The sequence below is a fragment of the Panthera leo genome, chromosome D3, assembly GCF_018350215.1.
Source record: "Panthera leo isolate Ple1 chromosome D3, P.leo_Ple1_pat1.1, whole genome shotgun sequence".
Taxonomy (NCBI): Eukaryota; Metazoa; Chordata; class Mammalia; order Carnivora; family Felidae; genus Panthera; species Panthera leo.
Window position 1 is genome coordinate 27,638,157 of NC_056690.1, and position 27,401 is coordinate 27,665,557.

At 58.6% G+C, this 27,401-nt stretch overlaps 1 protein-coding gene across 1 annotated transcript; it reads left to right on the forward strand.

The window, feature by feature from the left end:
• Window positions 1-582: 582 nt before the first annotated feature.
• RTN4R (reticulon 4 receptor) lies at window positions 583-26,337 on the forward strand. Its single transcript, XM_042910309.1, has 2 exons — window positions 583-682; window positions 24,718-26,337. Exons 1-2 carry the CDS (start codon window positions 661-663, stop codon window positions 26,118-26,120), a joined length of 1,425 nt encoding a protein of 474 aa, XP_042766243.1. The 5' UTR covers window positions 583-660; the 3' UTR covers window positions 26,121-26,337.
• The last annotated feature ends 1,064 nt before the right edge of the window (window positions 26,338-27,401 follow it).

The window sequence follows — 27,401 nt, forward strand, 5'->3', positions numbered from 1 at the left end:
CCGGCCAGTCCGGGCCGACACGCCCTGGAGCCCACGCCCTCCGGCCCGCGCCCCCGGCCCGCTCTGGCCCTCGCCGCCATCCCCGCGGCCGCCTGCAGGGGCCGCCGCCTCTTCAGAAATGCGCCGCCTTTGTCTGGGGCCGCGCGTGGCACCGGTGCACCGGGCGGGCTGAATACCTCCTGCGGCCCGGCCTGCGCGCCCCGGGACCCTGAGCCGCCCACGCTCCCTTCCCTTTCCCCCGCTCCCCTACCCTCCCCCCGCCGCCCCACGCACCCTTCAGGGCCGAAGTCCAGGTGAGTGCCCCGCCCGCCGCGAGGCCCCGCCCCGCCCCGCCCCCGCCCCGCCCCGGCCCGGCCGGCGGGGGGACCGGGCGGATTCCTCGCGCGTCAAACCACATGATCCCATAAAACATTCATCCGCTCCCGGCCCGCGCCGCGAGCGCCCCTCCATTCCGCGCCGCCGCCGCCGCCCTCGCCCTCCGCGCCCGCGGCCCCGCCAGCCCAGCCGACCGGGCGGAGCGGAGCGCGCCCAGCCTCGTCCCGCGGCCGGGCCGGGGCCGGGCCGGAGCGGCGGCGCCTGGATGCGGACCCGGCCGCGGGGAGACGGGCGCCGGCCCCGAAGCGACTTTCGGTCCCCGACGCGCCCCGCCCGACCCTTAAGATGAAGAGGGCGTCCGCCGGAGGTGAGTGCTGTGCCGCGCCCGATCCGGGCAGGCGGGGTGGGGACGGTGGGGGCGGCCCCTCCTGGAGCCGCAGGGCCAGGCCGGGGCTGCCGAGGCAGGCGGAAGGGTCACCGGGCGGCCGTGAGGGCCACCGCAGTGCCGCGCCGGACTGGGGCCGCGGGCACCCCGGCCCCGGGAGGGCGGAGCCCGCGGCAGGAGGAAAAGTTGCCGCTTCCCGGGAAAGTTGGCCGCGGCGGCGGGGCCAGGGGCGGCGGGGCCCTGTGGCCCCGAACTCCGAGCCCGGGCCGGGTGGGTCTGCTGGCTGGAAGGGCGGGGTCCAGCCTCGGAGCGCCCTGGCCTCTAAGGGGTTAATGAGCAGGGTTGCAGAAACGTGGGTACGGAGCAGGGGTGGGGGTACTAGGTTGCTTTCACCTTTGCCCCTAGTAGTCCGCTCAGGACCTCTGGTTTCTCTGGGGTCAGGCCGCAGCGGGATGAAATGGGGGCGTTGGCGACAGTAGAGGGCGTGGGGGGGGCGGGGCTGGCCCAGCGCTCTACCCCAGGGGGTTGGCGGTGAAAGTAGGCAGCCTTAGCACCTCCACACCCGCAACCTGAGGGCCCCTTGGGGGCTCAACTGAGTGGTTCCAGAAGTGGTGGGGCTGGCAGCACCCCCTCCCTGACAGCCCTCATGGGACCCCTGGTGTGAGGTCCTGAGAGGTGGGGTCTGGAGGGTGACTTCCTATGGGGGAAATTGGGCATGCCCCGCCTGGAGGGTGCTCCCCTGGTGCCCACCCGGGCTGCCCTGCTGATGTCCACAGTGCCGCAGGCTGCACACACGTTTCCTTGCACGTGCACGTGTCTACAAGGGCTGCACACTTGTACATCGCGTGTGCACATGCATGCCAGACTGCCCCAGTGTGCCCGCGCACACATGCTGTGGATGCACATCCATGTCCTCACCCCCGCCCGCACGCCCACAGCCACACATGCGTGCACATAGCGTGCCTGCTGTGGTCTCCCCACTTGGCACATGCTGGGGCCCCTCAGTGGGACCCACTCCCTTGCCTACATGCACATGTGTTGAGGGGGAGGCTCTGGGCAGCCAGAGCTCACAGATGGAGGGGCGAGAAACAGGCTGCAGGAGCATGGCCCCACCTCTGTCTGCCTCTCCCCAAGTCCTGGGAGTCACCCCTCCACAGCCCCTTTGGGTCTGGGTGTGTGTGTGTGTGTGTGTGTGTGTGTGTGTGTGGTGTGTTCATGTGTGTGACTCAGTATGCTTCTGCACGTGTGTGTCTGCACACATGACAATATGTGCCTGTGACCACATCGGCATGTGTTTCTTTGCATCCATTGTTGGTGCCCCTGTATGCCCAGACAGGCTGCGACCAGGTTTTACCCAAATCTTCAGCGGAGGCACTAAGGATGTGTGCTGGGGAGCTAATTCAGTGCGCCCAGACTAGGGCATGAGGCAAAAGGGCTCCCAGACACTCCTCCCCTCCCCCCCTTAACGGGGCAATGGTGGCCAATGGGGGCTGGGACCACCCGGGCAGGGAAGGCTTATTTCAAACCTCGAGGTCAACACAGTGACACATAGACCAGACCCTTCCCCCATGCTGTGCAGTCACTGCCACTAAGCCCAATGGGGGACAGGTATGTGCCCACACCGAGGCTGACCCAGGGTGACCTCAGGAAGACCCTCTCCCTGTGCCTTAGTATCTCCATGGTAGGAGCCTTATTGGCGAGGTGCTCTGTGGTGTCACCGGCTTCAGATGCTATGTGCGGCACTGAGGTAAGGGTGTTGGTGATCCGCTCTCACTGTGGTGAGGAGGGCCTTGGGCCCGGGCTCGGAGAGGCAGGGCCATACTGCCTTGTCCCCCAGCCACCATCAGTGTCCTTGTCTATAGAATGGGAACAAGTGGGTCATCCTTACAGAGTGTGTGGGAGTAAAACAGAGGGGCAGGCTGGAGGTTGGGCCCCATAGGTGGGCAGGCTGAGGAGCTGGCCATTCCTCTTTTGTAAGCCAGTCAAGGTGAGGAAGAAGCAAGTTCTATGGGAGGGACTGAGCCAGGTGGTGGTCACACCCTACCACCTGGCAGAGGGCCACTCATAAACCCTGGCTGCTGGGTGTGGGATGGCAGAACGACAGCCTGGATTTGGGTCCTGGCTACGCTACCCGTCAGTGGTATGACCTTGGGTGTGACAGTTCACCTCTCTGTACCTCGGCCTTCTCTCCTGGGCCAGTGACATGGCCCAGTTATCCCTCACGGGTTGTTGGGGATACTTCCAGGCCAAGGTCCCCATGGGCTTCTGATGCCAGTACTTTTGCCTTCAAAATACCCAAAACATCACCCCCCACGCCACCCCAGTCAGTGGTTCCCACAAATGGAAGTCCTCCCAGAAACCTTGCACTGCCAACTGGACCTCCCTTGTGCCTATTTGCAGATGGGGAAATAAAGGCCCATAGAGGTCACAGGGGAGTTGGAAAGGGGTGATGTGCAGTTGGGGGGCAGGGAGCGAGTGAAAGCACTACAGAAGGTGGGAGGTGGCCAGCAATGTGCTTCCCAAGCTGGGCAGCATCTCTGCTCTGCCCCTCACCAGCAGAGAACTCACAGAATACCTGGGCCTCAGTTTCTCTATGTGAACATTAACAGCCAGCTGGGTGTCCTGCAGTTGGGACTGACCCTCTCTCTGTGGTCATGGATGAAAGGTAAGGGAGAGGGCCCAGTGGGTCTCAAGAAGCAAGAGGGCTTGTGGGGGTGTCTGTAGAAGACCTCCCCCCCACCACAGGCTGTTCTGGGGCTCTGGAAGGCAGAAGAGGAAGTCCCGCAGTCCAAGGAACCTGAGGGCTGGCCTGAGACCCATCACAGGGCCAAGAGTTTGTTTGTTGTTACTCGCTGTGAGCAACAGACTATGAGGGCCTGGCCATGTGTGGCCCTGGCTCCCCCATGCTCACTGCACTCCAGCTCCCCTCCCTCTGCTGCCCCCAGGCCAGAGGACTTGTGCTCACCCATGAGCAGTGCTGCCTCCTGGCTCCGTTCCCCACCTTGCTCCCTGCCCCAGGCCCAAATTCATGGCTTTGTGGCATGGATGCCTGTGGCAGCTGGTGCAGCACCAGGAGGGTCCCCGCTGGTGGAGGCAGAGGGAACCCATCTCCCAGGACTGCATTTCCTGCTCTCCCGGACCTGTGGCCAGTGTCTCCACAGAGCCTCAGTCTGTGCATCCAGAAAGGGGTCAGGAGAACAGGAGCACGAGGAAGCAGTTCCATGGTGAACGAGTGAATTGCGTTGAATGAGTGAATGGGTGTGAGTTAGTGTGCATGAGTGTGCGACACCCCTGCCCCTGAGCCCTGTTGTGGGGCTCCTGAGGGCTCTTGACTGTGCCTGGTTAATGAAGTTCGTGTCACCCCGGCCCTAGCCTGATGGGCCCTGACTCCCAGGCAGGGCTGCCTCCCTCGGTGGCCACCTAGGGCCTGGGCCTCAAGGTCCATAATGAGCCAGGCTGGCTGTCCCCCGCTCTCCCTCCAGCTGTGCCACAGCACTGGCCCCCAGCACCCCCTTCTCTCTCAAGGTAACCCCTCAACAACCTCGACACCTCTCTGTGTCCCCCACCCTGTGTCCCAGCTGCCTCATCCCAGACACTGCGATTGCTCCTGATCTGTTTACTCAGACACCCGTTCATTTACTCACTCATTTGTCCCTGTTTGGAACCAGGCAAATAAGGGGATGTGATCCTTGCTCTCCTGAATTTATAGGACTCAATGCTTTAAAGGACAGCTGGTCACAGAGCCAAAACTGGAAGCCCAGCCAGAGGGTGGGCATGCTGTCCACACCCGCTCTATCTCCCCAGGCCGTCACTGGCATGTGTGGGCCCAGCCGGGTGTTGTGTGCTGCAGTTTCTTCTTTTGTCGCTGTATTTTAAACATATTGCACGTCGGGAACTATTCTTGTGCATCATGGGTTTACTGGTGTGTGTGGAATCCCTTCCTGAAGATTCGCCATCACTTATTTATCTGAACCTGCCTCAGTCTCTCACAGTGTCCATGGTCCTGGAGCTGGCCCTCAAGGAGATGCATTTAGTGTATGCCCCCAGTGTCCTCAGTGCAGGACTCCACGGGTCTCCCCCAGGGTGTGGCCACAGGCCCCCTCCCCTGATGGTAGCAAGCCCTGATCCTCGCCCCCTCCCAACATTTTATGGATGGGCTCCCTGGGCCTCTCCCTTCCCTGGGGTAGGGTTTCTCACTGGTAGTGGTGGAATCTGCTTCTAGGCTTTGATCAGGACTCTGACTCCAAGGATGGCCCTTATGCAGCTGGGCTTTGGGCTACCTCTCTCCTACCCCCTTCTCACAGCCTCTGCCCTCAGCCGGCAGCATCCTGACAGTCCTGTCTCCCTGTCAGAGAGGGCCCTCTGCCTTGGGCCCTCTGCCTTGCCCTGCTGAGCGAGGATGGGGGATGGGCCCTGCGGCACCATCCTACACCCTTGATCACCCCACTCGCTCCAGGACAGGGCAGCCAGGCCGGGAGGTGGAGCTGAAAGGCAGGACTTAGGGCAGACCTCCTGGAGGGGCTGTGGAAGGTGCTATGTGGGCAGAGGCCAGGAGCTTGGGTTGGCTCAGGTGGGTCTGACAGGCTGTGAGCCCCATCTGGGCCTGGCATGTGGAGCTGGGCCAATGGTGATATGGGGAGCCCAATTGGAGGGGCTGGGGTGTCAGGAGCTGACCCAGCTTTGTTCAGGCAGCTCGCCCGGCACCCTGGGGGTGCTCCTGTGCTCGCTGGTCAGCACTGAGGCGTTCCTAACTGGCCATCACAGATCACACTCCGTGTAATTGAAGTTCCACAGAATGTTGGTGCGGATTGAACAAGGGTTTTGTGGTCAAGCAAATTTGGGACTGGCTGGGTTAAGTGGCACTGACAGAGCTCCTTTACTGCGGGGTGTCTCGGAGCCTCAGGTTTGCAAGTGGATTGGGCAGGGCCTCTGATAGGCACCCCATGTGACATGATTCAGGGACTGCTGTGCCCAGAAACTGTTTTGGGCATCAGTGGCTCAGATTCCTCGGAGGGCCTGGGAGGGGGACCTTTGGGCCCCTAGTAAAGGCCCCAGGGATGGGTGGGCCATCCCACACAAACCCTGCAGCCATGGCACTGGTGGGTGGAGGGACCACGCTTCTCCTGGCAGTGTGAGGCAATGTGCAAATTTAACCTTTGGGTTTATGACTCTATTTCTTTGCAGCAAATGTCACGGGAAATGTCAGGCTGAGGCTGAAACTGGTGAGGGGCCCATTGAGGAAGGGGATGGCGTGCATAGGGGCTCAGGCCAAGGCAGAGCTCTGGGTCCCTCACCTCCTCCAGGGAGCCTTCTCAGATTGCCCTTTCACTTGCCTGGGCCCAGCTCTGTGTCCTCCATCTGTCCCAGCTATTGTGACCTTGTTGAGATGTTGCCTTTATTCACCTCCTGCTGGGGCCCAGATGGGGCGGGCTCAGGGACCTGCCAGAAGTCTCCCCATCCTGAAGTCTGGGCAGGCGTTGGATCAACCTGTGCAGTGCCGGCTCACTCTGTGACCTTGGGCAGCACCCGCCCTTTCCTGGTCACCAGAGGCCTCATCCATAATCAGCGCCTGTTGACCAAACATGGTGCTTCCAGTTCAGTGCCTTTGTGGGTAGGAAAATGCTCCAAGTCTGAGGCGAGTAGGGTGCTGGGCTCTGGGGGAAACGGGTGGGGGCTGGGTGGCTGGCTCATGGTGTCATGTGGCTGCTCCAAGCACACAGTATGTGCTCCATAAAAAGCAGGGACAGTGAGCAGACATGAAAGGAGGGGGGGGGGGGTCTCAAGACCAGCTTGGGAATCCAGAGCCCCCAAACTTACTTACCTCCCTACCCACTCCAGCATGGCCAGCTCTGGGGCCTGGTTTGACCTGTCATAGAGTTCTGCTCTGGCCCTCTGGTCCCCATGATTGCTTAGTAAGTGTTTATTGCCTCCTTGCTGTATGCCAGGCCTATGCAATTGAGCAGGGATCTCAGGCCCCTATGCTGCCCTCACCCAGCAACTCCACATCTCTTTCCCCTGCATGTGGAGTTCCACTGGAGTTACAGGTCCCTCAGACCCAGTCGGTCTGGTGGTCATTACCCCTGTACCACCTGCCTTCCACCCCCATCATCCACACCCCAGGCCCAGGGTCTTTGCTGCCTCCCATCCTCCAAAACAAGTCCAGTGTCCAGTTGGGCCCCAGGGAGGTCCATCCCCTTTTATCCCTCACTGAGGGCCTGCTGCAAGCCAGCCCCCTCCCAGACTTATGGCCACAGATGCCCACAGCTGCCTGCCTGCCATCTTGTCCTCCATTCAGGCTCTGAGATGCTTTCTATAACATGTTACCTGACAGCCAAGCTCCTCCTGCTTAAACTCTGCCATGTCTAGATGAGCCCCCCTTGTTTTCAGGGCCTGGGCCAGGGAGTCTCATTTGGGAACCTTTTCTTCTACCCTCAGTGGGAGAGGCCCCCAGTTTCTGGTCTCAGCACCTGACATGCATACCTGTGCCTGCCTCCCCATCTCCACGTGCCCAAGTCCAGCCCAGACCTGGCACTGGGATACAGGGAGCCACGAATGGTGGAGCAGCCTCATGGGCAGTGACTTGAGTCAGTTCCCAGGAGACACAGGAGCTGGCAGTCATGGCCCTTGGGGATGGCTGCTGGGTGTCAGGTACAGACCAGTTGTCTGAGGTGGCTGCAAGAGGGCGGCCCCCCTCCAGGACTCAGATGAGCAAAGTCATGGGTCTAGAGAGAGACAGAGATGCCAACCTATAGGGGATCCCCTCCAGGCAAAAGCCGGGCAGGCAGTGTCTGGCATTGGGACCCTCCTGGCTTTAGCCCAGAGCCAGCTGAACACCTGGGTGTGTCACTCACCTTCTGAGTCTTTCTGTCAAAGGGGGGAGACTCTGAAGGGGGAGTCAATGTTGAGTGCTGCCCCCAGGGCCCAGCCCTTCATGGAAGCTTGATTGTCCCATTCAGATGGAACTTCCTGTGGAAATAGAAGCTGGTGATGGGGCTTCTGGGGCCCTCAGTGGGTCAGGGAGCCCCCATCTCTCAGGGGACCCCTCAGGTTCCCAAGTCCTTTGAAGCGGCCCTGTCCTGGGCAGGGGTGGGGGGGTCTGTGGTGTAACTCAGGAAGCAGGGTGTACAGCCACTGGAAGCAGAAGCCTCTGTTGAGCCATGGGAGCACAGAGGAGGAGCCCCGCCGGGGCCTGCCACTCCCCAGCAGTCCTGTAGCCATGAGGGTCCTTGCCGCCTGTCCCAAGGGGAGTCTGTGACATCAGTTCATACCAAGGGGAGCCAAGTCAGAGGTCAAGGTGGGACGTGCAAAAATCCAGGCAAGGCCAGTGGCAGGGGAGTCTGGAGGGGACGCTGGGACCCATGTAAGGCATCTCCACTTCTCAGCGAGGGGCCCACGTCCCAGCAGGGGCCTGGGTCAGATGGGCACTGGGCCTGGTCACTCCATCCTGACTTAGAAGGAAATTCAAGGTTTCTCTGCCTTCACAATGTGGAGACTTCTGCCCCACAGTTCATTTTGCAGCAGCTTTGTGGTCTGGTGGAAGGCGCACCCCATGGTCATTGGGCAGGGTGGGGTGCAGGCAGAAGAAGGGTGGGCCACCTGCCCCCAGGGTGTAGCCTCCAGCCCAAAAGCACCTCCCATCCCCAAACACATGGGTAGAAGCAGAATTACAGAGAAAGGCCAGTCCTGGCCAGTCACCAGAATGGGCTGGACACCACATCACAGCAGTCTTGGGAGGGCTGGGGGCCCCAAGGTCACACAGGTTGCTTGCACCTAGCTCTCTCACCTGCCTCCACAGCACACCGCAGCCAGGAACTGGGAGTGGGCCCTAGTGCTCTGTCCTGCCCCCCCACCCTTCCCAGAGCCCTGCCAAGTTCCTCCTACAGCTCTCCACTGTCCACTTCCCTCCGCCATCCTGCTCAAGGTCTCCCTGCTCTCCCAAGACACACTCAGCACCCCTCTTGTCCTCAGAGAGCACAGAGCTGGCTAGTCACGCCCCTGCCCAGCCCCCACCCCGAGGCTCCATGGGGCTTTCCAAGGGATGAAGCTGTGTGAGGCAATGGCCAATGAGCCTGGTGAGAACTCAGCTCTTAGGTCTCCTTGGGAGCTGAGACCGAGACCCCAGGGCCATCTGAGGAAGGTACAGGACTGTCACTGCCCCACTGGCAGTGAGCACTTCTCACCCCAGGGCATGGGTGGCTTTCCCCACATGGCAGGAACTGATGAAGGAGCTAAAGGGTGCCCTGGGGCTGTGGTTCCTACATATGGCCTTGCAGGTGACCCCCCAGCCCATCCTCTGGGCAGGATCCTCCCCACCTTTGATGGGGTTAGCTAGGCAACAAGATGTACACCAGGGGTAGGGGCTGGGTGGAGGGGACCTGGGCAGGTCCCTGAGGGTCACTTGTTTCTCCTTTCATTCTCTTTGGTTAAGTGTTTTCTAGCCTTTAGTTTGAGGCCAGCCCTGTGTTGGGCCCAGCCCCAGCGGGAGGCCAGCCCACTGCTCTGTGTGCTCCCGGCCGTATGACATGTGGCCCCTGCACACCTGTCATGTCCAGGCTGTCTTTCATCTCCCTGCCTCAGCCCCAATTTATGTCAGGCAGAGGCTGACACGGGGACAGGTGTGACAAGTGTCTGGCTTCCTGTTCGAAAATTGGCAAAAGAAAAACTCTCCCCATAAAGATATTCCATCTACATACCTCCCGGATGTCACTGAGAGGACCCGTCACTGCCGAGACAGATGGTGGCCCTAATGGACTCCATTCTTTACCTGCTGCCTGAGTCACAGCCCATCCCCCGGGGATGGCCCGAGGCAGGTTGTGGCAGTGTGTGTGTGTGTGTGTGTGTGTGTGTGTGTGTGCACGCGAGCGCGCGTGCACATGCACTTCAGTGCCCCTATGGAGCCCTCCTTGATGCCGTGGCTGACTGCTCCCCCCCCCCACTCCAGATTACAGGAAGCCTGACATAGATATGACCTTCCCCACCAGTGATTAAGGAGGCCTGGAGGGTGGGGGCGACACGTTCCTAGATAGAGCAGCCTGTAAGAATTAGGGAGGGAGGGCCTACAGACCTTCATCCTCAGGCCCTTGCCGCTCATTTCCTGCCACGTGGCCAGCACCAGCACTGGTAAGCTCACTACCCCTACACTACCCCAAGGCCCAGGTGGAGTCAAGACCTGCTTGGCGTGTAACTCAACGCAGGACCCCTCAGGCCTAGCTGTGCTTCTTCCCTGCCAAGTACCCCATGGTGGGAGCCCATGGCTGAGACCCTGACCAAGCTCTAGGTCTCTACTTATTCACCTGCTCCTTAAATGGCCCCATTGGGGCTGAGTCCAGCATTGAGGGTGGGTGTAAGAATGGACGGACGCCTCAGGCAAGACTGCAGTGTGGGAGGGGAACAGATTGGGAAGGGTCCTCTTCCAAGGGCTGGCATGGTGGGACTGTGAGGAGAAGAGCCCTTCCAAGAGGATGTGTTGGGATAGGGCAGGCATTCTGGAAAGGGGAACTGCCTACACAAAGGCTCATGGAAGCCACAGGATCCAGTGCACATGACAGAATCAGAGCCTGGAGTTAGGCCAGGTCAGGCACCAGCATGCCCTTTATAGCTGTGACTTGACCTCCCTTCTGTCAGGTGGGGGCAGTGGGTCCCTGCCGGGGGGTGATATGACCCATCCCTCCTGAGATGACCCCACAGGTGGGCTATGAATTTTCTGTACCCACTCTGCACCACCCCTGAGTGGGCTGTGGGGTCTCTCCATACCCTGTGAGGTGGGTCTTGGTATCTCCATTTTCCAGGTGAGGAAGCAGGTCCCAAGAGGTTGGAAGACCTGCCTGAGGCCCCAGAGAGGCAGAGGCTGCACCAAAGCCCTGGACTTTTTCTCCGGCCATCCTGCAGGGCTGGCTGTGGTGGGCGGGGATCCCATGGCATGGGAGTCTTGGAAGGGGGTCCTGCTGCCAGGGCACTGCCTCATTCACCCTTCTTGGGGCAGGGCTTCCCCATCCAGTGTTGGTACATGAGACCAAATAAACCAAACTAAAAGCATTTCTGATTTTACTGGTTTGTGTGCATTGTAAAAAAGATCTGGGAAAATATATCAGATGTAAGAAAGAAGTTGTATTAGTCAGCTCAGGCTGTCATAACAAAATGCCACAGACTGGGTGGCTTAAACAACAGAAATTTATTTTTTCACAGTTCTGGAGGCTGTAGGTCTGAGATCAGGGTGCCGGTGCGGTACGGTTCTGGTGAGAGCTTTCTTCCTGGCTTACAGATGGCCACCTTCTCACCATGTTCCCATGTGGTGACAGTGAAAACAAACCCCCCACTGTCTCTTCTTATAAGGGCCCTAATTCCATCGTGTGGGCCCCACCCACATGACATCATCTAGGTGCCCATCTCTCAAGGCCCTTCCTCCAAATACCATCACACTGGGGGTTAGGACTTCAACATAGGAATTTGAGGGCGACACAAACATTTCTGTAGCAGAAATGAAATTGCCTTTGACTTCCAGGTGCTGTTGCCACATACTCCCCACGGGGATATCAGTACCCCATAGGCTGTCTGGGCCTGCACATCCTCAGGGAATGCTGTTCCCACAGCCTGGCAAAGTCTGCCACTTGCCTGTAGTGGTGGACATTTCTTACATTCATGTGACAAACATCTATGGTGTGTGCTAGTCACCAGGTGTGGCCCTGTCCCTGTGGAGCCCACAGTCCATGGGGGCAACTGGCAGAAGCAAGCAACATGGAGACCTGCTCAGTTGACCAGCGAGGTATGTGGTTAAGTGGGCACCCTGGCAGTGGAGGAAGGTGTGGGGTATCAGGGACCCAGGTCCACCCAAGTGCCCCCAAACCCCTGGGGATTTGTCAGGTTCTCAGACCCAACTTCCCCATTTCACAGATGACCAACCCAGACCCGAGAGGCAAGGTCACTGGCGGTGCCTAAGCTGAGCTGGACAAAGTGGCTGAGCTGGGAGGTGCCCTGGCCTCTCAGGCCTGTAGCAGCCATGATGGGACAGGGAGGCAGCTGGGGAGGAGTAGGAGTGGGGATAGGTGGGCACAGCCTGGTTTCCTGCAGCCTGGGCTGGGAGGGAGGCAGCTGACTGACTGCAAGGTTTTAAGTATGCATTTCCGGGAAGAGGTCTGCACTGGCACATGCGCCAAAGGCGCCCTGTTCCCTGATCATCTGCTTCCTCCTCTGCACGGGGCTCTCCTGGCCCCATGTGAGGCCACCAAGGCTGCAGGGCCTATTTGAAGGGGGCCTTCGGAAGTGCAGTCTTTCTTACCTTTGCTTGGCAGTTACCGAGCACCTGCTGAGTGCAGCCCCTCACACAGATCAACAGACAATCATGCTGAGCCCCTGGGAGTTGGGGACCTGCCAGGGGCACTGCGGGGCCAGTGGGGGGCCCAGACCAGGTCTGACTGACCTGGGCCTCATCTCATGCTGGAGACCCTCATGCGTTGAACTGGGGGAGGAGGGAATGAGGATGGGGAAATCATTAGGAAAATATGTAAGAAAAAGGAAAATGCCTTTTCGGGTTTGATAAAGTTGAACCATCATTGGCCTGGGTTGGAGTCCAGCTGGGCACTGGGTATGTCCTCTGTGGGGATGAAAGATCAGGCTAGCCCTGGCCTCAGGGTTACATGGTGGTGGTGGTGGGGGGGGGGGGGGGCAGTGAGTGGAATGTGGCCTGCAGATGGCCCCCTGACCCTGATCATCCAGCCATGCCCACCCATGCCTGTGGTGGTCTCCAGTAAGGGCCTGGGCTTTCAGGGGCTCCTTTCCTGGCCTGATACTTCTTTGGCTCAAGGTGTATGTGCCCTGCGTCTAGTGGGGTGGGCTGGGCCTCTTTCAGCACTTCCAGCAGGTGTTGGAGGTAGGGAAAGGCTGTGCCGGAACACCTGCCTTGACCCTCCCAGATCCCAGGGGCAGGTGCTGAGGAATAAGGCCACCTTCCCTAGCCCCTGCCCCCAGGGCAGCCACCCCCCTCCTGCATGCCAGCTCCTGGCGCATCAGCCTCAGGAAGTAGCCGAAATACACTGACCTGCTTTTCCAGGAGGCAGTGGCGCCTGGTCCTCCCACCCTCACTGGTGAGAAGCCGCCAACAATTTCCATCCCAAATTGATTTCAAATAAGGAAGAGTTATCACACACAATCATATAGGAATAATTTATCACTCGTTAATAAAAGAGCAATTACTTATTCACGTTGCCCCTGCCTGTGTGCCACGGGTTCCTTGGCAGAAACGTAATTGGGGCTCTCACTGAAGCCGAGGAAAGCCTGTTTGCACTCAGCCAAGGTCAGGGCAAGCCCTCCCCAAGAGCCACAGACCCCCACTCCGGAGGCACCATGTGCACACAGCCCCTGCTGGGTTTACCTGCTGGGCTTCCTGCTAATGGGGGTCTTGTGTCTGTGAACTGGCAGCAGGGTAGAGGTGAGGAGGAGCTAGGGTAAGGCTTTGTCTGACTGTGGAAGGTCTGAGCACACAGCTGAATTTTCAGGCCAAAGCTGTCCTGTCAAGTGTCTAAATAGCAGAGGCCTCTGAAGCCAAGAGCCCGGAGTGTCCCTAGAGTTGGGACGCAACCTTGATGACCCTTGGCAGAGCATGATGCCGAAGAGCTTTGTTCAGGGCCATGGAGATGCAGCTCGAGCAATCACAGTCCCACTTTGTCCTCCTACACCTCAGACATGCCTGCTTCTAGACCACATTCATCTCCACCTTCTGGCAGATACACTTTCTCTTTTTTTATTTATCTCTATTTCTGACATTTCAGTGCCAAATATGCAGCCATTTTGAAAAGATAAAACGGTCGACCATATCTTGGTCAAAGTTAAAACCTGCACCCAGACCTCCAGGGCTAGTCTGGAGAATCGGCTTGCTCTGTCCCAGCCCCTGTTCCTCCTTGAAGGCAGCCACTGTTCCTGTTCCTTGTGTTTCACATTTCCATGCCCCCTCTTCTCTAGTATACTTCCTAGTATGGTTGTCTCACTACCATTAGTTAAATTCATAAACAGTGTTTCCCAACCCAGGTCACATAAATGCCCTTCACCACCCCACCACGATTGGGGGTGGGTACCTTGGTGGCCTTTCTACTCTTGTATGGCCTTTGGTTTTCCTGGATTTACAATTGACTCTATCTTTTCTCTCTTGTCCCATCTACTACCCTCATGTGCTTACTCTTCTCCACCTCAGGTGTTCTACTGGGTCTCTCATTTAAACCTGGAGGTGTGACCCCAGGCTTCTGTCTTGCTGCCCCCACATGGACCAAGCATGCTTTGGCCCCCTCACAACTGCCCAGCAAACTTCCCAGCATCACCCAGTGTTTCCTGGGCCCCATATTTTCCTCTTTCAGGGTTTATATCCTAGTTTTGGCTGAAGCACATCCCCAAGTAACTCTCTAAGGAAGACACAGTGAAGAATCATTCTGTGAGTCCTCATGTGTTAACAAACCTATTCAGGCTGGATTGGCCTGCTCCAGAATTCCATATTGAAAATAATGTCCCTTAGAATTTTGAAGCCATTGCAATTTTGTTATCTTCTTGACATCCAGTGTGCTGTAGAGAGGTCTGATGCCACATTGCTTTTCCCTTGGGAGCTCTTTTGACCCCCCGCCCAGAGGCCTGAAATCACATTGTGAATGTCATCTATTATGCTAGGCACTTGCCCAATGGAGGGCCAGGTCTTCAGGTCTAGGAGATTTTCTGGTATTATTTCTTTGATAACTTTTTTTCTCTTCTATTATCTCTGTTTCAAATAGATATTTGACCTATATTTGTCTTCTGAATCTCATCAATTTTTTTTCCTTCTTTCTCTTTTTGTTTTTCTTTCTAGAAGACTTCCTTGACCTTGTTTTCCAACCCTTCTATTGATTTTTTTGGTAATTTTAGCAATTCTATTTTTAACTTCCAGGTACTCTTCTTATTTTCTGATAGCTCCTTGTTCATAGCACACTGTTCTTGTTTTAAATCTTCTCCTATCCCTGAGAGGAAACTGATTAGATTTTACCTAATTTTTATCTATTCCCTGCACTGTCTCTGCTTTCTCTAGAGTTGTTTTCCCTACAGTCTGCATTGGAGCCTCTTTCAGATGCCTGGTTTTCTGGGCATGTGTTCTAGGGAAGCACTATTGAGAATGGAGCTTATCAACTGGCAGGTTTGGGGTGATCAGGCAGGAGCCCCCAGAAGCCCATGGTGGAGACCCTTTCTCTGGGTGTTTTTTCAGAGGAGCAGCCCCCATCTTCCTAGTCCTTGTCCCTCTTACCATATACTCCATCACCATCATCTTGGCTCTCAAGAAGGGGGAATGAACACCTGTTTCTAACATGGGTGGTAGGTGGGTAAGGAGGAGAACCACTGAGTATGCCAGTATTGCATGAGAAGCAGCAGCAACTTGAGGTCATGCTGAGCACAAACAGGATCTCTCATGAGGCAAGTCATGCTGTGCTGGGCTCCAGGCCTGTCTGTGAGCCTCCTCACTCCACTGAGGCTGAACCTGGCAGAGAGGGTGGGGGAAGCAGCTCTAGGCATCCTTACAGTACAGCCTGGCTGCTGGGCCCTCATCCCACACCCATTCTCCTGCCTGGACTCAGCCTCTCCTGGAGAAAGCAGGGCCATCAGGCCAGGCTGGAGTGGCCTCATGACTGCTGGAAGCAGAGCGATCAGTATGGCTCTGGGATGCCACCTCTGAGCTGTGGGCCTTGACTCTCCAGGTCCCTTACCTGAGATGGGGCTGACTAAAGGTCTTCTGGGAAGGTGGGACCCCAGCCACAAAGCTGGAAGCATCTCAGGGTCCCAAGAAGGCAGGTGCTATCCTGCTGTCATCCTCATGTCACGGGTGTGGAGACAGTCTCACAGCCAGCCAGCAGCTTCTCCAGCCACTCCACGAAGGAGTACAGAGCAGCTCGCATCTGAGCCTGGGGCTACCAGACTCCGGGCCCACCAACCCAGGGAACAATAAGCTTGGGCTGAGGACGAGGTGCAGTAGGGGTCAGGGAGCCCAGAGCATAGGGGGTGTGCTCAACAGCTGGCCCTCTATGGGGGGAATAGCTGTCTCTCTACCTTATGGATCTCTAGGGCTCAGGGTCTGTTTTGGTCACCTGGGGAAATGGCAGGAGTTCTTAGACCCCGTCCCCTGTCCTCAGCTAGTGTGTATGGTCACCTCACCTCAGTAAGCTTCAGTACCCTTGTCTAAGGAGTAGGGTTGATGGTCATCCCCTTGCTATGCTGTGGGATGTTGTGAGACCTCAGGAAGTCTGTGCCTTGGGCAGTCCCAGGGAGGCCAAGGGCTCATCTCTCCCCTCTCCCTTCCTCTTCCCTGGTGCTGGGCCCTGCGTGGACTGACAGGGCCTCAATGGGAGACATTCTTGGCCAAGAAGCCCTACGCAGCCTCAAGGCACCGATGCTGGAATGGGCATCCTGTGGCCCTACTCAGGGGTGTCTGGTGTCCACCCTGTGCTGGCCTGCTGTTCAGTCACTTCTGGGGCTCCTCACTCTTGTGTGAGGCTTACTGCACTCCAGATCAGCCTCAGGTTGGTCCCAGATTTGTCTTGGCTGTCTGTGATCTGAGATCCTTGCGCATGGCCAGTATGATGATGATGGCATTGGTGACAAGGATCATGGGCCTCCACAGTCCACTTTCCATTCAAGATTCTGGCCAGGGGTCCACAGGATGATCCAAGGAAGCCTGCTTACAAGGAGGCCCCCTCACTCCACTGCCTCTCTCCTTTTCTGGACAGAGTCATCTCACCTTTACTCTTTCTTTGTCCTGAAGATTCTGTCAGCCCAGGCCTCGACCTTACCCACCTGGGAAGTGCATCATACCTGACCTGCCATGTCCCCTCCTCCCAGCCCAAGTGGACAGGCTAATGGTAGAGGGTCAGCAGGCTGCCCTCAGGGTGACCTGGCCACAGAGCCCCTAGAGGAGGGCACAGGGTCCCAGTGTTGTTGGAATGGCATGGAGAGAGTTGTGGCCCAGAGACCACCCCCCCCCCCAGCCTGAAACCATCCTCCTTAGATGTGTCTCCCTGAAGCACAAGCAGGTGCCACAGGGATCGGTGCCTCCCACCACCACCCCATTGCCTGGGACATCCTTCCTGTGCTTCTTACAGCCAGTTTTGTTTGTCAGTGTTGTAAGTGCCCTCTTTGATGTGTGTTTGACCACTAGCCCCTCAACAGCCTCTTTAATAAAATCATTGTTTCTCTTTTGACCTGCACACCATTTGGGGGTCACTCTCCCTCCTTCCCCCTCTCCAGCCCCGCAAGAGGCCACCAGCCTCTGTCCGTCCCAACAGTGTGGTCTCAGCAGGACAGTGGCCTTCTCTGATCATTGGTTTCCTTTTCATTAGGTGGGGGTTCAAGTGACCTCCGTGAGGCCACTGTGAGGGTGAAGGCGGCAACACCCACATGCAGCACGTGCTCTGTGTGCTCCAGTCACAAGCCAGGTCAGCAAACTGTTTCTCAGAAGGGTCGGATCCTGAACAATGTCAACTCTGTAGGCCACAAAATGCATCGGGACTACTCCACTCAGCCATGGTAGTGCTAAAGTGGCACAATAAACACCCAGGTGTGCCCATATGTTGATAACCTATTATTTACATACCTAGACAGGCAGTGGCTGGTGGACTGGTTTGCCAGATGCCGATAAACAGGAGGCACCAGGACCCATCAGCTCTGATGAGGGTTTCACTGATCACCTGAATGTGGTGCCCTGGCTGGTGGTGACCCAAATGGGAGCATCTCATTCACTGCCTCTGGAAACCCTCGTCCCCTTGAAAGGGCCAGACCCCATGGTCCTTCCTACCTGTCTCTCTCCAGGGGTGCTCACCAGCCCCCACTGGGCTTCTCTGTGGTCTCTCTGTGCTGCCCCCTGTCACCACCCTGGCTTAGTTACAAAACCCCCGAGCAGCCTTCATACTTTACACACCTTCCTGAGGCCTGACTGCCCTGGTCAGGGGTGTTTGCAATATCTCAGCTGTCCTGGGCCAGCTTGGGTTGGCTGCAGTCCAGCTGCTCCCTCAGGACTAGGGCTGATCCAAGGCAGATGGCCGAGAGGCAAGACTGGCTGATCCCAGAGGGTGAGGGGGTGCAGGCCTCCCGAGACCTGCACTTGTCTTTTCAATACTAGAATAAATCCCACTCAGGCAGAGGCCACCTGCCTGCCTTGCCGGTGATGTTTGACAAGTGCCCAGGGCTCCAGAGCATGCGGGGATATGCCCTCCTGTCTTCTCCCACTCCAGAAGAGAGCAGACCCTCTGTAGCCCTGCATCCTGGGAAGAGGTCCCCATGTCTGTCTGGTCTCATCACAGCAACCCTCTGCTATTTGGCCGACTCACTCACCTCGGCCCTGGCAGTCGAAGGCCCAAAAGTGTCCTCTTTATTGTGTACTCCTATAGTGTGCACCCGAGTGTGTGTTCCTATAGCATGCACCACAAACGTACATTCCTGTAGCGTGCACCCCAAGTGTGCGCGCCTGTAGCATGCACCCCATGTGCTACTACAGTGTGTACCCACATGTGTGTTTCTATAGCATGCACCCTGAGTAGGTGCCCCAGGTGTGTACCCCAGGTGTGTATTCCTGTAAGTGCCCCCAAGAGTGCACTCCTGCACAGTGTCTGCCCTATTGGAGGCTGATGCTCTGGGCCTCGCAGGAATGGTCAGCTTCTGGCAGGTAACAGATGCAGTGTCCTGGGAGGAGATGGGATGTATTAGGGTGGGGACAGGACCCAGCACTGTTGGCCCTGCCAGGCTAGGCACCCAGTCCTGGACAAGAGCTGGCAGTGGAAAGGGGTCAGGGAGGGCAGATGGGCATGGTGACAGGTATGTGGAAGTGCAGGTCCCAGGCCCCAACACTGGGAGTGCCCTGTTCCTGAGCCCCACTGTGGGGGGAGGCAGGGGCATATTGGCCACTCACTAATTCCTCATTTACATCCTCTGGGGACTCAAGCCCACACTGGCCTCCAGATTGAATTAGTTGAGGGACCAACCAATGAGCAGTTGTGGAGACAGATTCTGCAGATAATTAGGCAGCGGGTGTTTGTTGGTGGCCTGATGGAGGGAGGTAGGGGATGCCCACCTCCTATGAGGGAGGGGATGCTGGCTGAATCCCTAGAGTGAGGGGGGTGTGCCTTGTGCCCTGGGCAGGTTTTCAGCTGAACAGAGCCTCCAGATGCTGGCATCATCAGTCCCCAGTGTGGAGCTCCCTGGGGTGGGGGCCAAGGGAGATGGGCATCAGGTGGAAACATGGCTGGACAGAGTGAGTTTCCAGAGCCCTCTGGTCCAGCAGCCCAGCCTTGACCAAGGATGGATTCCCAAGGCATGGTCACCAGGCCAAGAATCCTACTCATCAGAGGGTCTGCCTGGATGCTCACCCTAGCAGTGGGCTCTGGGGCTCCTCCCCTGGTGACCCCTGATGTCTGGGGCTGGGTCAGGGCTCCCCGGCCCCTTAAATCCCCCATGTAGCACATGCCATGCAGCAGAGTGACCAACGATGGTCAGCCTGCTCTTTGACCATAAGTGCTATAAACCAGGGACTGGTCTTGTGCTTACAGTGTTCAGTGCTGCCCCTATCATGGGGTGTCCCCTTAGGAACACACCCTTAGGGTGAGCTGTACATCCAGAGCCTCCACCTCACAAGTGGGCCAAACCCCTCCCCTGGCAGCCTTTGTTTCTTTGATTTGAAAGGAACCCAGGGCCCTCCCATGTACTGTGTTGGCTGTAAATTTTAAGAGGGAATATGGGTTTGGGGTGGGGGTGATAATAAGCTGGGGATGGGGGAGTGTTAACTCTCCACTGCCAAGCGAGGCCTTTCAGTGGCTGAAAGGCCTTCTAGTCCTGGGGCTATGAGCAAGTGGCTTCCCCTACCAAACCTCATTTTCCTCCCCTGTAAAATAAGAAAATAAAGTAGGTCCCTAGGAGGGTTCACTAGACCTCTGTTGGTCCTAAGTCCACCTGTGCACTGAGTGCATTCAGGAGGCTGGTCCTGCTGGCTCTGCCCATGCTGGGCCTCAGTTTCCCCCACTGCACACAGCTTTGCCTATTGGAACTGTTCAGCCCTGGGTCCAGTGTCCTCCTTCCCTGGCAGGTGACCTTGCGTGTATCGACCTGGCCTGCCCCTGCAACTGCCTCCCCGAGAAGATCAATAAGGAGTGGGGCCTTGAGGGTCATGACCGGCAGCAGGGGCTGGCAGCCACCCCACCCCCAGGAGATGCAGGCCCCCTCAGGGGTGGGCTGCCACCCTCCTCCCCCTAGAGCCAGAGAAGGGGCCTAGGAAATGCCATGGGCATGCACACTGCCCCCTGCACGTGTCTATGGGCTGGAGGACAGACAGAAGGTGGGAGGTGATTGTGAGCAAGGAGTAAAGACCGAGGGGGACAGATGGACGACTGAGGGGGAAGGTGGGTGGGTGGTGAGCCAAGCACTGATAGAGAGCTGGAAGGGATGGGGAGCAGTCACGGGACAAGAAAGAGTGAGTGTAGCACTGCTGGGGTGCCTTGACCCTCTGCGGTGTGTGGACGCCACCAGCCCCCCACCCCCGCCCGGAGCTATTTCTGGCCTCGGTGTGCTGAGCTGTGGCCTCCTGTTCTGCCGTGTAACTGCGGTCTGTGACGTGACCCTTCTCGGGACGTTCTTGGTGATTGAGAGGGTCCTGAGCTGACCAATGTCCTGGCTGTGCTACAGCTGCCCAGACCTTCCACACCCTACTGACCCCAGCCTCCTGGGGGGGATTGGGGGGCAGGTAGCAACTCAGATCCTCCATGGAGATGTCCCCTACCTGCCGCAGATGACACAGGAGGGAGCTGTATACCCCCTGGTGCCTGCCCACACCCTCGCAGACTGGGCTCCATTCCTGTGGAGGCCACATAGCGGCTGCTTTTCAGGCTTGGGCTGGACACGCCTTCCGGCCCCTCTGGATGGCACCGTGGCCGCTTCTCTTTCCCACCTTTTCCCCTGGACCATCTCTAGGTGGGAGAAGTCCAGGGCTTAATCACTCTGCCTCAGTTTCCTAATCTGTAAAATGGGTTTGTGATAGTATTAAAAGAATTCTTATGCAGCTCTGACACATGGCTTTTATGCTAGCTGGTAGACCCTCGTAATGCCCCCTTGAATAGGGTGTTTCTGCCACCCCATTGCAGCGGGGAGGCCCAAGGACATTGAGCCGGTGCTCTGGGCAACAAGGCTGCCAGCCCTGTGCTATCTCTATGACCTCACCAGGGGAGGGGAAGAAGTGTCCCATAGAACCTCAGGGGTGCTGCACCTGCATACCTCAGCCCAGGGTAGAGGGCTCTGAGAGCAGTAGAGGCCAGGGAACACACCAAAGACATCTCCTGAGCCTGTAGCCTCTGGCAATCCCTGCTTCTGAGCTGCTGACTTCAGCAGCCGCCTGCCCGCTGCCCACTGGCTCCTGCAGCTGCTGGTGAGTCCCCAGAAGCCTCCTGCCCCTCCTGGCTCCCCTCCCTTCTCCCCACCTTTCTTCTTCCTCTTCCTTCCTCCCCTCCACCCCCCAACCCCATTCAGTGACCATGAAGGAGAACCTGGGCCCTTTGCTGCCCAGGAGCTGGGGCAGGGTGAACAGTGCAGGTGCTCTTTAGGCACCTGGGCCACACCCAGGCCTGTTGGGATTTTGGCTTCATGGCCTCATCAGCTGTCCTTCCTGCCCCATCTATGGCTGCCCTGGTGGGAGAGGCCCTGAGCAGAATCTAATCACTGCCTCCCTCCATATCCTCCCAGGCAGGAGTGGCTTATCCTTCCCCAATGGTGACCTTTGTGCCATTGCCACTGCTCCTGAGGCAGACCTGAGCTAAGGTGGGAGCCCCTCCCATGACCTCATGGGGAGGGCACTGTAGAAGACCCCTGGAAGGGCCATTCTGCACTGAGGCCTAGGGAAAGAGGAGGCAAGAATCAGCCCCAGGGATGGCAGGAGGGTGATTGGTCTGGGTTTGTGCAAAGCTCAGGTGGCCTGGCGGCCTGGTATGGGAGTGTGACTCACTGTGGTTTCTGTGTGGGGGCCAGGGTCATGGCAGGGCTGTTTTCTTGTCACTTGTTTGGAGGTGAGCTGGTATTGAGTGCTTACTGAGAACAGGAGCCCAGTGAGGCTGGGCATGAGTGGGAGATGGGGCTGAGGGGATGGGACAAGGGGATGGGCTGGGAAGACAGATGGGGGAACCAGATGGGGGACAAGATGGAGAGGCTTTTTTAGGATTCTGAGGGGTCAGATGAGTGACTGGGCCCAGCCCCTGGGGTGGGGTCAGGGAATACCATCCTGCAGCCTGGCAGGGCCTTCTGCGTCCCTAGGGCCCCTGCTATGAATATGAACACAGGCCGCAAAGTTGGGTTTGATTATCTCATAAAAAGATGCCCCCTCTGCTTGCTCAGCGGAGGGGTTGCCATGGAGACCAGCAGACAGGCCCCAAGGGGGTCCAGGCTGGAGCCAATTACCGTGGCTGCAGCGAGGAGGCAGCCCACCACTGGCCACTGCACTGACAGCAGGTCCGTGCAGAGGGACCAACCCTCAGAAGTTGGTTTCCGAAAAGCAGTTGGCTCAGCGGGAATGGAGCCATGTCTGCTCCTGATGCCGGATTCCCGGCAGGGCTGAGCCACACGGCTGCCCTGCCACTTACCCCCATGGTGTGGCTCAGCCCTGGAGCCTTGGGCCATTCTCAGAGTGGGTGTAGCCCCAAGCACGTGGCTTACAGCCTCGTGGGGGCCCAGACTGGGGAGGGCTGGAAGCTGGAGGAGCGGCTGGTTCTGGTGAAGTCAGCTGAACCTGACACCAGCTGAGCTCACAGACCATGGCTCCAGGCCTGACAGCCACTGGACGGCTCAGACGGTGATGTAGCAGGCGTGGTGACGATGGGTGGCTGCTGACATAGCCTGATTGGTGGTGTGGCCCGGTTGATGACACTGGCACAGTAGCATGGTTGGTGACATGGCACATCCGTGGTAGTGAGGTCCAGAGCCCAGCCCGGTGAGTACCCGGGGCCCCCATCCCACCCTGCCCCACGTCTTCCTCTGCTGTGAGTCCTCAGGGACAGGAAGTGCTGTTTTCATAGCATAGTTACATCCGGTGGCAGGTGAGATGCTCGTGAGAGCTGGCATGATCAGGCCCGACTTGCCCAAGAAGCCCCATAAGGAGAGAGCTTGGAGAGGATGTCAGCAGTTTAAATAGAATAGCTGGCTGAGATGCCCCCTCATAGCCTCCCGTGCATGGCCAGCCTGGGGAAGGGTGCCCTAGGCTTGGGGAGTTCTGGGCCAGGACTGCCTCTCTGGACCCCCATCCCGGGGCTGCCATGTACCCAGCCGCTAACAAATGACTCGGCATGGAGGCCGGCAGAACACAAGGGACAGAGGAATCCCCCAGGATGTGGGGCACACTCCAAGAGGGCACACTCCTTATCCCCAGCTGGCCTTGCTCAGGCTCTGGGGTTGGGGCATGCATCTGCACCAGCCCAGGCAGAGAGAATCCAGTGTGGTGAGGGACCCAGCATGAGTGGGGGTCCCCAAGGTCACAGTTCTGGGTAGGGGAAGCTGGCCCACAGGCCTCTCCTTCCTCCCATCCGGCTCCGGCCCCAGCACTTAGCCGGCCTCATGTCTGCAGAATCCTGCTCTTAGCTAACTGCCAAGAAAGGTGTTAGCTGTCAATGCAGGTGTTAGCTGTCAACGAAGGTGTTAGCTGATAACTCAAGTGTTAGCTGATAAGCCATAACCCTCCCAGGGGGATTCACATTTTAATAGACTCACTCCTGAAGGAGAAAAGACTCTTCGGCATTCAAAGAGGGGACTCTAATGGTGGGATGATAGGCAGTGAGCTTCGTATTGGGGTGTGTGTCCCTGCTGATGAGACCAGGGTGGATACAGCGTACCAGGAGTATAGGTCTTTGGTGAGGCCGTGTGTGTGTCTGGCCCCCAGATACGGGGGGAGGGCATATGAGGAATTATGCAGACATCGATTGGCTGGGAAGGAGTAAGCTCCTCACCCGGGGAGGAGATCAAGCAGAGAATGAGGCCGAGGGGAGGAGGCTGCAGGAGGAGTTCCATGCCAAGTCAGGATGTGTGGAGGAGGGAGCAGCCTGTCTGGAGGGGGCTCACAGGGTAGGCAGGGCTGCACCCCTGCCCTTAGGCATCCAGGCTCCTGATCCTGTGAGAGTAGAGTTACTCTGGAGTCTGCTGTGCCTGTAGCAGTTTCATGTGCCCTGTTGGTGGGACCCAGACCCCCTACAGGAGGGCCACTGGGGGTTGTGGCTCCTGGCTCTAAGGCTCTTGTGGTTTCCTCATTAAAGCACAGCTCTCTGCAGTGGCGAGGCCTCCTCAGAATCCAGGCAGCCCAGGAGCTCCAGGGGCTCTGGAGCCTGGGAAGGGGGCTTGGACAGGGCACAGGGTCTGAGCCACAGCCCCTCCCTTCCTGCAGCCTGAGAGGGCCCTCAGGAGGGGCTGCTGCGGAAGCTACTGGAAGTCCGGCAGCTGGCTGCCTGGCAGGCCTGGGAGTGAGCCTCTGCTCTGTGTGAGCTTGGCCAGCCTGATCCTCAGTGTTTATACCAAGGGCGTCTCTCCCAGCCTAGTCTGTGGGCTGGTGGAGCAAGGGACAGGCCAGGGACAGTGCTGGGACTGATGGGGAGGGTGGGCAGGTCCAGGGATTCACTGGAGTCTCGAAAAGGTATTTGCAGGCATGAGTGTTTATCTCAGGAGGCCTTTAAATGGGCTTCGGTGGTGACCCAGCTAACCCTGAGTAGCTGGGGTGCAGGCATCGCAGCTTGTGTGTTTGAGCGCTGGGCAGGGTGGCAGGGTGGCATGGGAACCAAGGTGAGGTTCCTCGGTGCAGAACATGTAACTCCCCTGGCAGGTTTTGGTGAAGCGGTTTCTGTGTGGCAGGTGGAGCAGGGATCACAGCACCTGTGTTTTCAGGAGTGACAGCATGTCCTAGGCCCGGCTCTAGGCCCTCCTGAGGCCCTGTCTCAGGGGCCCGCCTGGCTCCAGCATGACCCCCATCCTCACAGAGCCCTCTGCCTGTTAACCACCTTCTCCTCTGCCCACAGGGAGCCAGCTGCTGGCCTGGGTGCTGTGGCTGCAGGCGTGGCGGGTGGCAGCACCGTGCCCAGGTGCCTGTGTGTGTTACAACGAGCCCAAGGTGACGACGAGCTGCCCGCAGCAGGGCCTCCAGGCCGTGCCCACTGATATCCCGGCCGCCAGCCAGCGCGTCTTCTTGCACGGCAACCGCATCGTGCACGTGCCCGCCGCCGGCTTCCGTGCCTGCCGTAACCTCACCATCCTGTGGCTGCATTCGAATGCACTGACCCGCATTGATGCTGCTGCCTTCACCGGCCTAACCCTTCTCGAGCAGCTGGACCTCAGCGACAATGCGCAGCTGCGTGCCGTGGACCCCACCACGTTCCATGGCCTGAGCCGCCTGCACACGCTGCACCTGGACCGCTGCGGCCTGCAGGAGCTGGGCCCCGGCCTGTTCCGTGGCCTGGCTGCCCTGCAGTACCTCTACCTACAGGACAACGGTCTGCAGGCGCTGCCAGATGACGCCTTCCGCGACCTGGGCAACCTCACGCACCTCTTCCTGCACGGCAACCGCATCCCCAGCGTGCCTGAGCGCGCCTTCCGTGGCCTGCACAGCCTCGACCGCCTCCTTCTACATCAGAACCGTGTGGCCCATGTGCACCCGCATGCCTTCCGTGACCTCGGCCGCCTCATGACGCTCTACCTGTTTGCCAACAACCTCTCTGCGCTGCCCGCAGAAGCCCTGGCACCCCTGCGTTCCCTGCAGTATCTGCGGCTCAATGATAACCCCTGGGTGTGTGACTGCCGGGCACGCCCGCTCTGGGCCTGGCTGCAGCAGTTCCGAGGCTCCTCGTCTGAGCTGCCCTGCAGCCTGCCCCCACACCTGGCCGGCCGTGACCTCAAGCGCTTGGCTGCCACCGACCTGGAGGGCTGCGCTATCGCTGCCAGGCCCTCCCGTCCCATCCGGACCGGCGGGCCTACTGATGACGAGCGTCTGGGTCTGCCCAAATGCTGCCAGCCTGATGCCGCGGACAAGGCCTCAGTGTTGGAGGCTGGCAGTCCAGGCTCAGCCGGCAACGCGCTCAAGGGACGTGTGCCATCCGGCGACAGCCCACCAGGCAATGGCTCTGGCCCACGGCACATCAACGACTCCCCCTTCGGGACCCTGCCTGGCTCAGCTGAGCCCCCACTGACCGGGATGAGGCCCGAGGGCTCCGAGCCACCGGGGCCCCCCACCACAGGCCCTCGCCGGAGGCCAGGCTGTTCCCGCAAGAACCGCACCCGCAGCAGCCACTGCCGTCTGGGCCAGGCGAGCAGTGGGGGCGGTGGGGCTGGTGATGCAGAGGGCTCAGGCGCCCTGCCCAGCCTCGCCTGCGGCCTGGCCCCCCTAGGCCTCGTGCTGGTGCTGTGGACGGTGCTTGGGCCCTGCTGACCGGCCACCGATCGCGAGGCCGTTCTCAGCAGTCAGGTGTGTGTACATATGGGGTCCCCTCCATGCCGCCAGCCAGCACCAGGCGGCAGGCCCTCCCTGATGGACACCTCCCGCCCACCCACCCCATCTCCACCCCATCATGTTTACAGGGTGCAGCGGCAGCGTTTGTTCCAGAACGCCACCTCCCACCCGGATCGCGGTATATAGAGATATGCATTTTATTTTACTTGTGTAAAAATATCGGAAGACGTGGAATAAAGAGATCTTTTCTTAAGCTATGGCCTCTCGGGCTGGGGTGCTGTGGGCAATGAGAGGCGTGTGGGTCCCAGAGGTGCAGCCCTGCGTCAGTCACAGGCACACGGAGGCCCCGAAAGGGGAGGGATTTGCCAGGTAGTGCAGGCTGCCATTTCACTCCAGTAGCACCCAATGATGGTCAGCGGGGATGTGTCATGCCCCTGCCCTCCACCCTAGCCATGAAGGCTAACATCAGTGTGCCTTGGCCACTTTCCCTTCTAGCTAGGCTGACAGTGGCATCTGCCCAGGGAGAAGTGTTTGTCCTGCACAGAGCCCACAGGAGCAGGATGAGGCTGCCTTTGTGGGGGATGTCTGTTCTGGTGCCACACAGAGTCCCTGGAGCTCCTAGCCTTCCACCCTAGCCAGCGCCGCCGCTCCCCAGCTCCATATGGGTTGGGTGTAGGTAGACAAGGTGGCCCTGAAGGAGAGCTGAGTGGGCAAGGCCAGGCCCCTGTCTTCCAAGACCTGACAGGGGTCATGTGTACCCTCATACCACTGCTTGTGGTCTCATGCCACCTGCAGCTATGCCTATGTAGGCATGTGCCCAGGCATGTGTGCACATCCACCACACTGCATCCCAAACACGTGGGTCTACATGCCCCTGCACACACATGAGCACACATAGCACGTACACAAGCAGGGCAAGGACCACACGTATGCACACACATGCACGCACCCGTGTGCTTGCAAACACAGCACACACAGCACAGGCAAAAATATGCACATGCACGTTTTCTCAAGGCCTGGGCCCGTGAGGACTTAGAAACAAAAGGAAAAGAGGCCATGTGGCCCGTGACTGAGGCTCCCCCATTCCCCTGGGGCAGGGGCCTTTGGGAGCAGGGTGAGGGAGGAAGCACAGTGAGTTGGGGGAGGGAGTAGGGGGAGCGTTGCTGGTGGAGCCAGATGGCGGTGGGGGCGGCCAGGGCTCCAGAAGCCCAAGGGAGGGAGGAGGAGCGGGGAACGTGTGCAGAAACCAGGCTCTCAGCT